This window comes from Coccinella septempunctata, chromosome 8 (genome assembly GCF_907165205.1).
Source record: "Coccinella septempunctata chromosome 8, icCocSept1.1, whole genome shotgun sequence".
NCBI classification, from domain to species: Eukaryota; Metazoa; Arthropoda; class Insecta; order Coleoptera; family Coccinellidae; genus Coccinella; species Coccinella septempunctata.
Genome location: NC_058196.1, coordinates 8,513,551 through 8,525,525, shown reverse-complemented (window position 1 = coordinate 8,525,525; position 11,975 = coordinate 8,513,551). Strand labels below are relative to the sequence as shown.

At 36.7% G+C, this 11,975-nt stretch overlaps 1 protein-coding gene across 1 annotated transcript; it reads left to right on the top strand.

Annotated features, from left to right (window-relative positions):
• Positions 1-8,774: 8,774 nt before the first annotated feature.
• Positions 8,775-9,725, top strand: LOC123318271. Its single transcript, XM_044904887.1, has one exon. The coding sequence runs from the start codon at positions 8,775-8,777 to the stop codon at positions 9,723-9,725; it is 951 nt and encodes a 316-aa protein (XP_044760822.1).
• The last annotated feature ends 2,250 nt before the right edge of the window (positions 9,726-11,975 follow it).

Below are 11,975 nucleotides of genomic sequence, written 5' to 3'. Positions count from 1 at the left end.
TTTTCGGATTGAGATGCACATGTTGAATTTCAGTTCGATAGTTCAGATAGGAATTGAGATTTCAGTGGTCAATTCGGTAAAGTGTGATATCAATTCCTCGAAAACTGTTGAATCAATTCGAACCAAATTTTGAAACTGCACATAGTTTTCGAAATGGGATGCACATGTTGAATTTCAGTTCGATAGTTCAGATAGGAATTGAGATTTCAGTTGTCAATTCGGCAAAGTGTGATATCAATTCCTTGAAAACTGTTGGATCAATTTGAACCAAATTTTGAAACTGCACATAGTTTTCGAAATGTGATGCACATGTTGAATTTCAGTTCGATAGTTCTGATAGGAATGGAGATTTCAGTGGTCGATTCGACAAAATATCATTTCAATTCCTAAGGAACTATTGGATCAATTCGAACCAAATCTTAAAACTGCACATAGTTTTCGAATTGAGATGCACATGTTGAATTTTAGTTCGATAGTTCAGATAGGAATTGAGATTTCAGTGGTCAATTAGGCAAAGTGTGATATCAATTCTTCGAAAACTGTTTGATCAATTTGAACCAAATTTTGAAACTGCACATAGTTTTCGAAATGGGATGCACATGTTGAATTTCAGTTCGATAGTTCAGATAGGAATTGAGATTTCAGTGGTCAATTCGGCAAAGTGTGAATCTAATTCCTCGAACAATGTTGGATCAATTCGAACCAAATCTTGAAATTTTACACAGTTTTCGAATTGAGATACACATGTTGAATTTCAGTTCGATAGTTCAGATAGGAATTGAGATTTCAGTTGTCAATGCGGCAAAGTGTGATATCAATTCCTGGAAAACTGTTGGATCAATTTGAACCAAATTTTGAAACTGCACATAGTTTTCGAAATGTGATGCACATGTTGAATTTCAGTTCGATAGTTCTGATAGGAATTGAGATTTCAGTGGTCTATTCGGCAAAGTGTGATATCAATTTCTCAAAAACTGTTGGACCAATACGACCCAAATCTTTTTACTGCACATAGTTATCGAAATGAGACGCACATGTTGAATTTCAGATCGATAGTTCTGATAGGAATGGAGATTTCAGTGGTCGATTCGACAAAATATTATTTCAATTCCTAAGGAACTATTGGATCAATTCGAACCAAATCTTGAAACTGCACATAGTTTTCGAATTGAGATGCACATGTTGAATTTCAGTTCGATAGTTCAGATAGGAATTGAGATTTCAGTGGTCAATTCGGTAAAGTGTGATATCAATTCCTCGAAAACTGTTGAATCAATTCGAACCAAATTTTGAAACTGCACATAGTTTTCGAAATGGGATGCACATGTTGAATTTCAGTTCGATAGTTCAGATAGGAATTGATATTTCAGTGGTCAATTCGGCAAAGTGTGATACTAATTCCTCGAACAATGTTGGATCAATTCGAACCAAATCTTGAAATTTTACACAGTTTTCGAATTGAGATACACATGTTGAATTTCAGTTCGATAGTTCAGATAGGAATTGAGATTTCAGTTGTCAATTCGGCAAAGTGTGATATCAATTCCTTGAAAACTGTTGGATCAATTTGAACCAAATTTTGAAACTGCACATAGTTTTCGAAATGTGATGCACATGTTGAATTTCAGTTCGATAGTTCTGATAGGAATTGAGATTTCAGTGGTCTATTCGGCAAAGTGTGATATCAATTCCTCGAAAACTGTTGAACCAATTCGATCCAAATCTTGAAACTGCACATAGTTTTCGAATTGAGATGCACATGTTGAATTTCAGATCGATAGTTCTGATAGGAATGAAGATTTCAGTAGTCGATTCGGCAAAATATCATTTCAATTCCTAAGGAACTATTGGATCAATTCGAACCAAATCTTGAAACTGCACATAGTTTTCGGATTGAGATGCACATGTTGAATTTCAGTTCGATAGTTCAGATAGGAATTGAGATTTCAGTGGTCAATTCGGCAAAGTGTGATACAATTCCTCGAAAACTGTTGGATCAATCGAACCAAATCTTGAAATTGAACATAGTTTTCGAATTGAGATGCACATGTTGAATTTCAGTTCGATAGTGCAGATAGGAATTGAGATTTCAGTGGTCAATTCGGCAAAGTGTGAATCTAATTCCTCGAACAATGTTGGATCAATTCGAACCAAATCTTGAAATTTTACACAGTTTTCGAATTGAGATGCACATGTTGAATTTCAGTTCGATAGTTCAGATAGGAATGGAGATTTCAGTTGTCAATTCGGCAAAGTGTGATATCAATTCCTTGAAAACTGTTGGATCAATTTGAACCAAATTTTGAAACTGCACATAGTTTTCGAAATATGATGCACATGTTGAATTTCAGTTCGATAGTTCTGATAGGAATGGAGATTTCAGTGGTCGATTCGACAAAATATCATTTCAATTCCTAAGGAACTATTGGATCAATTCGAACCAAATCTTGAAACTGCACATAGTTTTCGAATTGAGATGCACATGTTGAATTTCAGATCGATAGTTCTGATAGGAATGAAGATTTCAGTAGTCGATTCGGCAAAATATCACTTCAATTCCTAAGGAACTATTGGATCGATTCGAACCAAATCTTGAAACTGCACATAGTTTTCGAATTGAGATGCACATGTTGAATTTCAGTTCGATAGTTCAGATAGGAATGGAGATTTCAGTGGTCAATTCGGCAAAGTGTGATATCAATTCCTCGAAAACTGTTGGATCAATTCGAACCAAATCTTGAAACTGCACATAGTTTTCGAATTGAGATGCACATGTTGAATTTCTGATAGTTCTGATAGGAATGAAGATTTCAGTAGTCGATTCGGCAAAATATCATTTCAATTCCTAAGGAACTATTGGATCGATTCGAACCAAATCTTGAAACTGCACATAGTTTTCGGATTGAGATGCACATGTTGAATTTCAGTTCGTAAGTTCAGAAAGGAATTGAGATTTCAGTGGTCAATTCGGCAAAGTGTGATATCAATTCCTTGAAAACTGTTGGATCAATTCGAACCAAATCTTGAAACTGCACATAGTTTTCGAAATGAGATGCATATGTTGAATTTCAGTTCGATAGTTCTGATAGGAATTGAGATTTCAGTGGTCTATTCGGCAAAGTGTGATATCAATTCCTCAAAAACTGTTGAACCAATTCGACCCAAATCTTGAAACTGCACATAGTTTTCGAATTGAGATGCACATGTTGAATTTCAGATCGATAGTTCTGATAGGAATGAAGATTTCAGTAGTCGATTCGGCAAAATATCATTTCAATTCCTAAGGAACTATTGGATCGATTCGAACCGAATCTTGAAACTGCACATAGTTTTCGAATTGAGATGCACATGTTGAATTTCAGTTCGATAGTTCAGATAGGAATTGAGATTTCAGTGGTCAATTCGGCAAAGTGTGATATCAATTCCTCGAAAACTGTTGAATCAATTCGAACCAAATTTTGAAACTGCACATAGTTTTCGAAATGGGATGCACATGTTGAATTTCAGTTCGATAGTTCAGATAGGAATTGAGATTTCAGTGGTCAATTCGGCAAAGTGTGATACTAATTCCTCGAACAATGTTGGATCAATTCGAACCAAATCTTGAAATTTTACACAGTTTTCGAATTGAGATGCACATGTTGAATTTCAGTTCGATAGTTCAGATAGGAATTGAGATTTCAGTTGTCAATTCGGCAAAGTGTGATATCAATTCTTCGAAAACTGTTTGATCAATTTGAACCAAATTTTGAAACTGCACATAGTTTTCGAAATGGGATGCACATGTTGAATTTCAGTTCGATAGTTCAGATAGGAATTGAGATTTCAGTGGTCAATTCGGCAAAGTGTGAATCTAATTCCTCGAACAATGTTGGATCAATTCGAACCAAATCTTGAAATTTTACACAGTTTTCGAATTGAGATACACATGTTGAATTTCAGTTCGATAGTTCAGATAGGAATTGAGATTTCAGTTGTCAATTCGGCAAAGTGTGATATCAATTCCTTGAAAACTGTTGGATCAATTTGAACCAAATTTTGAAACTGCACATAGTTTTCGAAATGTGATGCACATGTTGAATTTCAGTTCGATAGTTCTGATAGGAATTGAGATTTCAGTGGTCTATTCGGCAAAGTGTGATATCAATTCCTCGAAAACTGTTGAACCAATTCGATCCAAATCTTGAAACTGCACATAGTTTTCGAATTGAGATGCACATGTTGAATTTCAGATCGATAGTTCTGATAGGAATGAAGATTTCAGTAGTCGATTCGGCAAAATATCATTTCAATTCCTAAGGAACTATTGGATCAATTCGAACCAAATCTTGAAACTGCACATAGTTTTCGGATTGAGATGCACATGTTGAATTTCAGTTCGATAGTTCAGATAGGAATTGAGATTTCAGTGGTCAATTCGGTAAAGTGTGATATCAATTCCTCGAAAACTGTTGAATCAATTCGAACCAAATTTTGAAACTGCACATAGTTTTCGAAATGGGATGCACATGTTGAATTTCAGTTCGATAGTTCAGATAGGAATTGAGATTTCAGTTGTCAATTCGGCAAAGTGTGATATCAATTCCTTGAAAACTGTTGGATCAATTTGAACCAAATTTTGAAACTGCACATAGTTTTCGAAATGTGATGCACATGTTGAATTTCAGTTCGATAGTTCTGATAGGAATGGAGATTTCAGTGGTCGATTCGACAAAATATCATTTCAATTCCTAAGGAACTATTGGATCAATTCGAACCAAATCTTAAAACTGCACATAGTTTTCGAATTGAGATGCACATGTTGAATTTTAGTTCGATAGTTCAGATAGGAATTGAGATTTCAGTGGTCAATTAGGCAAAGTGTGATATCAATTCTTCGAAAACTGTTTGATCAATTTGAACCAAATTTTGAAACTGCACATAGTTTTCGAAATGGGATGCACATGTTGAATTTCAGTTCGATAGTTCAGATAGGAATTGAGATATCAGTGGTCAATTCGGCAAAGTGTGATACTAATTCCTCGAACAATGTTGGATCAATTCGAACCAAATCTTGAAATTTTACACAGTTTTCGAATTGAGATACACATGTTGAATTTCATTTCGATAGTTCAGATAGGAATTGAGATTTCAGTTGTCAATTCGGCAAAGTGTGATATCAATTCCTTGAAAACTGTTGGATCAATTTGAACCAAATTTTGAAACTGCACATAGTTTTCGAAATGTGATGCACATGTTGAATTTCAGTTCGATAGTTCTGATAGGAATTGAGATTTCAGTGGTCTATTCGGCAAAGTGTGATATCAATTTCTCAAAAACTGTTGGACCAATACGACCCAAATCTTTTTACTGCACATAGTTATCGAAATGAGACGCACATGTTGAATTTCAGATCGATAGTTCTGATAGGAATGGAGATTTCAGTGGTCGATTCGACAAAATATTATTTCAATTCCTAAGGAACTATTGGATCAATTCGAACCAAATCTTGAAACTGCACATAGTTTTCGAATTGAGATGCACATGTTGAATTTCAGTTCGATAGTTCAGATAGGAATTGAGATTTCAGTGGTCAATTCGGTAAAGTGTGATATCAATTCCTCGAAAACTGTTGAATCAATTCGAACCAAATTTTGAAACTGCACATAGTTTTCGAAATGGGATGCACATGTTGAATTTCAGTTCGATAGTTCAGATAGGAATTGATATTTCAGTGGTCAATTCGGCAAAGTGTGATACTAATTCCTCGAACAATGTTGGATCAATTCGAACCAAATCTTGAAATTTTACACAGTTTTCGAATTGAGATACACATGTTGAATTTCAGTTCGATAGTTCAGATAGGAATTGAGATTTCAGTTGTCAATTCGGCAAAGTGTGATATCAATTCCTTGAAAACTGTTGGATCAATTTGAACCAAATTTTGAAACTGCACATAGTTTTCGAAATGTGATGTACATGTTGAATTTCAGTTCGATAGTTCTGATAGGAATTGAGATTTCAGTGGTCTATTCGGCAAAGTGTGATATCAATTCCTCGAAAACTGTTGAACCAATTCGATCCAAATCTTGAAACTGCACATAGTTTTCGAATTGAGATGCACATGTTGAATTTCAGATCGATAGTTCTGATAGGAATGAAGATTTCAGTAGTCGATTCGGCAAAATATCATTTCAATTCCTAAGGAACTATTGGATCAATTCGAACCAAATCTTGAAACTGCACATAGTTTTCGGATTGAGATGCACATGTTGAATTTCAGTTCGATAGTTCAGATAGGAATTGAGATTTCAGTGGTCAATTCGGCAAAGTGTGATATCAATTCCTTGAAAACTGTTTGATCAATTCGAACCAAATCTTGAAACTGCACATAGTTTTCGATCTCGAAATTTCATCGACCTCAATGTAACCGTTCGATCTTGACAAAAATTTAACTGACCCCATCTTTTTGGGAATTTTTCGAAGGTCAACTTTCGAGATTCTTAACTCCTATAAGAATCATCGTAGATCCACAAGTGATATATTTTTCGAAAGAGCAGCTCTCCTAGTAGAAAATCTCGAAATTTCATCGACATCGGTGCAACCGTTTGATCTTGACGAATTTTCATGTGATACCATCTTTTTTGAAAATTTTCGAAATCAACTTTTGACACGCGTATCTCCTACAAAATCATCGCAGATCCGAATATTATACATATCCTAAAAAAGCAACTCTTTTAGTGACAAATCTCGAAATTTCATCGACCTCGATGTAACCGTTCGATCTTGACGAATTTTTAACTGACCCCATCTTTTTGAGAATTTTTCGAAGATAAGCTTTCGAGATGCGTAACTTCCACAAAAATCATCGTTGATCTACAAGTAATACATACTTCAAAAGAGCAGCTCTCCTAGTAATAAATCTCGAAATGTCATCGACATCGGTGGAACCGTTTGATCTTGACGAATTTTTAAGTGACGCTATCTTTTTTGGAAATTTTCGAAATCAACTTTTGACACGCATATCTCCTAGAAAAATCATCGTATAGTTAAAAGTGGTGCATATTCTTAAAGAGGAACTCCGTATTTTGAAATTTTTTCAGTGGGCCCATCTAGAAGATTGTTATTATTTGGAATTGCCACGTCGATGAATAGTGCTCTGTCCTCATCCTTATTGAGCAATATGAGGTCTGGTCTATTGTGTGTTATTTTCCGGTCTGTGAGAACCGTGCGATCCCAGTAGAGCTTGTGATGTTCGTTTTCCAGCACAGCATCCGGATGGTAATTGTAATAAGGAACCTTTTTCGAAGTTAGAAGTTTGTGTTTTAGTGCCAATTCTTGGTGAAGAATCTTGGCAACAGCATCATGTCTATTCTTGTACTCCGTGCCCGCGAACTTCTGACATCACCCGGTGATGTGCTGGATAGTTTCATGTGTCGCACAGCCATAACGACAGCTATCGTCCGCCACTGAGGCATCCTTGGCGATGTATTTCATGTAATTTCTTGTTGGAATCACCTGATCCTGGATGGCGAGCATGAAGCCCTCTGTCTCAGGAAACAACCTTCCGGAAGTCAACCAGTAGTTCGACGCAGATATGTCGACGTAATCATGGTTGACCTCGTTCTGGTGCCTCCCATGCAAAGGTTTGCCAATCAGTTTCTGCATTTTACTTTCTGCAGAGTGTTCGACGGTTTCCAAGTGATCCTGTTGTAGCTTTAATGGTGTAGAACTATCAGCAACACAAACTACTCGATGGAGTTCTGACGAAGCTGCCTTGCTCAAGAAATATTTTCGAAGTCCTTCAATTTCCTGGGACATACGGTTGGAAAAATCAACAATTCCTCTACCCCCAAGATGTCGTGGCAGCTCTGTCCGTTTTATTGAGCTTTTGGGGTGATGTTTATTGTGTTTAGTCAGCATCGTCCTTATATTTCTCTGTAAAGCTGCTAAATCGGTGGTCGTCCAAGAGATAATACCAAATGAATAGATCAGCGCCGAGCAAGCGTAGGTGTTAATCGCTTTTATCAGATTCTTGCTGTTAAGACCAGTTTTCATAATCCTCCTCAATCTTCGGGTGAACTCCTCCGTTAATTCTTTCTTCATCTGGGTCTGATTGATTTTTCTTGCCTGTTTTATGCCTAGATACTTGTATGTGTCTGCTTCCTTTAATGCTTCAATTTCTGCACCTTCCCTGAGTTTGAACGTACCATCTTCTATTTTTCCTCTCGTTATGTTCAGCAGTCGACATTTTTCTAGTCCAAACTTCATTTTGATGTCTTCCGAGAATCCTTCCACCATTTTCAGCATCAATTGCATTTGTTTTTTGGTAGATGCGAAGAGTTTCAAGTCGTCAAGTCGTTCAAGTCGTTATTATTATTATTATTATTATTATATGGTTTTTGTCTTCATGTCTAAGAGAGAGTCTACAACCGAAATTCGCCAAGGTTAAAATTGGGAACACCTCAAGAGCAGCTAAGTCAACACAGAGGTTTGCTCTTAGGTTTTGGATAAAACAAGAACTCCGACACAAGTTTAGACTCAGAGAAGCAATTTTCCTCGACATATGGAAATTACATATGGAACTTACATCCAGCTATATGGGATTGCCTGGAGAGAAGGACTCGGGAAAGGATGGAGTTGGAGGGTGAGAAACGCTTTGAGAAGCTATCCAAGAAATTTCTTGGATAGCTTCAATTGTAGTTCAATTGAACTACTTGAGATCTCATAATATTCCTGAACAACCAACCCAAACAGTATATTCGACGTTTAAATTTCACCCAAGAACATTAAACATGACCGACATTTCACTATCATCTGCCGAACAAGATCTTCTTAACCAGGGCCTTAAATGTTCTGCACCTCTCAAGCCTTCTTCTGTACTTTTAGACTCGTTCACCTCACATATTGAAAACATTTTTAATCGGTGCAGATTAGAAAATTTTGCCACCATAACATTAGAAACAACTAACATCATCAAATCCTTCTTAAGACATCAAACTACAAAATTTGGGAGTTCTTCCTCTGTCATAAAATCATTGTTGAACAAAATCAACGTAAAAAATCTCTTGGTCACCAAAGCTTACAAGGGCAACTGCACCGTGATCATGAGAATGTCTGATTACATTTGCAAAACTGAAGACTTCCTAAATTCAACAGATTTCGACAGAACCCCCAAAGATCTCATACCTGGTTTTCTTAAGAAGGTAAATTCTACCATCAAACAAAATAAAGATATTTTGCAGCTTTTCAATTTTAAAATAGATTGGCTTATCTCGTCTGTACCGGTCACTCCTCTGTTATATAGTTTGCCAAAGATCCACAAACCAGGCATACCCGTTCGCCCAATCGTTTCCTTTGTTGGCACCACTGCCCACGGCTTGTCTTCCTTCCTCGGTGATGTTTTTCAACGCCATTTAGATTACAGATCAGAATTCTCTATCAAAAATTCTTCAGAACTGGTACATCAGATCAAAGACCTCAAATTTCCCGAGGGAGCAACCATGGTCTCCTTCGATATAGTCAACTTATACCCATCTACTCCACCGGTTGAAGCCGCTGAATTAATCAACCAACTTTTGGCCTTTTCCGATCTTAGCGACGATGTTGGGTCTTCTCTCTCAGCTTTACTAAAAGTTTGCCTGGAGCAGAACTTTTTCAAATTCAACAACCGATTTTACATCCAAAAAAAACGGCCTAAGTATGGGATCTACCCTGGCGCCATTGCTTGCAGAGTGTTTTCTTAAATATCTTGAAAATAAACTCAAGGACAATAACTTGTTCAAAAAACACATTCTATTTTGGAGACGCTATGTGGACGACATTTTTTGCATCTTCCTGGGAGATCAATCTGACCTCGATATGTTCCTAGATTTCATTAACACACTGCATCCTAGAATCACCTTCACCGTTGAAGCACAGACAAATGGAACCCTTCCGTTTCTAGACTTGCTTTTGCGCTCGAGAGATGATGAGATCGAATTCTCTATCTACAGGAAGCCCACAACAACTGATCATGTGATCCCTTTCTCATCAAATCATCCACTCCAGTACAAGCTTGCCGCCTTCCGTTCCTTCTTCTATAGACTGTTGACAACTCCATTGTCCGCTGAAGATTACGAAACGGAATACATTATACTACAAATAGCACACAACAATGGCTTCCCTATGAACTTGGTCCAGAACACTTTTCGCTGCATTTCCCATAAGATCATGATTAGACATAACACCCATTTAACCCCTATATCAGATGAAAACATTATTTTCAAGAGCATCCCTTATGTTCCTGGGGTTTCTGAGAGAATCCAAAAATACCTAAAACAGTTCAACATTCAGATATCCTTCAAAGTTGAAAACTCCCTTAGAGCAATCCACTCCAGAGGTAAGGATAAGGTCGACCCGGTCGAGAGAATGGGAGTCTATCGGCTGGAATGTTCTTGTGGTAGTTTCTACATAGGCCGATCCATTAGAAGCATCAATACAAGGATCGATGAACACTTCAGAGCCATTAGGACCAACAACCCCAACAAGTCCACTTTCGCGGAGCACATCCTCTCGAACTCCGGCCACGTTCCTTCGTTGGAGCCCTGCATCCTGTCTCTACCTCGAAACAGAAGTTTATGTGACTCATTGGAGAATATACATATCACAAAGGCAAAACACAACACCCCAACTAAACTTCTGAACACCCAGCAAAAGTTCCCTGAACTGCTCATTTGTCCGCATTTGCTCGGCTTTCTTCCATCGCGATGACTCCGATTCCGTTCTTCCCCCTTTTCTCCCAATTTTGATACTTCACACAACCCGATATTCGCCACTCAACAGAAACTCAGTCATTTCTGTGTTTTTCTGTGGTTTCTGCGCTTCTTTCTGCTATTTCTGTTCGCCTTTGTTGATCCTGATAATTTGACATATTTACTTTCATCTTTTCTTGACGAATAATTTCGGTTATAATTTTGAACATGTAAGTTATTTTGCTTAAGTTTACAATTCGACTCTCAATATTTGTTGATTTACTGTTTTGTCTTTGTACTGTTGTTTTCTCTTTCCATGTACTTTTCTGTTGCAGTCTTTTATTTTATTACTGTTTTCATACATCTTTGTATTTGTCTGCAGATGCCTGAAGATGGCCCTAATTTTGTAAGGGCCGAAACATATGTAGCAATTTTTAATAAAGAATTTGGAGCAGACACGAAAATTTCGTCTTTTTCATTATCTATCAAGCTCCAATGAACAGGATGGATAACAGATTTGATCTTAAAAAAATTATGGCATACTAGTATATGTGAAAGATGGTATAGATTTAGAATATGAGTTAGTCAAAATTGGTCCGGTAAATGCCATTATTTTGCGCCTGGGGCTTCACTCTGTGGGTATAAACATATTCGCTGTATACCGCACTCCATCTCTATGTCCTTCCGAGTTCATCTCAGATCTAGAAGAGTTTTTAAGTATAAATAAGCCAAATAATAGAGTATCATTAATAATTGGTGACTTAAATATAGATTTACTGACTGATTCAAATATTAGAGAGGAATATTTAAACGTACTAAGTGAATATGGATATTTATTAATTATAAACTCACCAACTAGAGAGAAGGCTTGTTATAATTATATAATGTTGAGGGGTTCTCTGCAGTTGGACACTGTCTGTCCCATGGTGGTTGATCATTTGATCACGGATCATAAACCAGTAGCAGTCAAGTTTTCACTCCCAAAAAATTGTAAAAATTATGTTAGGAATGATCAGAGTAGGAAATTTGTAAATTACAAAAAACTCAGACAATTACTCAAAAATGAAACATGGAGTAGTGTTATGAATCAGGATGACATTCACCTCTCAATGGATATGTTTTTCAGGATTTTTTCACAGTTCATTGAACAAAGTGAGTATAAGGTCAATTTTAAAAGAAATGAAAGAAAACGCACTCCATGGATCACCAAGGGACTAATCAAGTCAATAAATCACAAAAATAAACTTAATAAAACATGTAAAA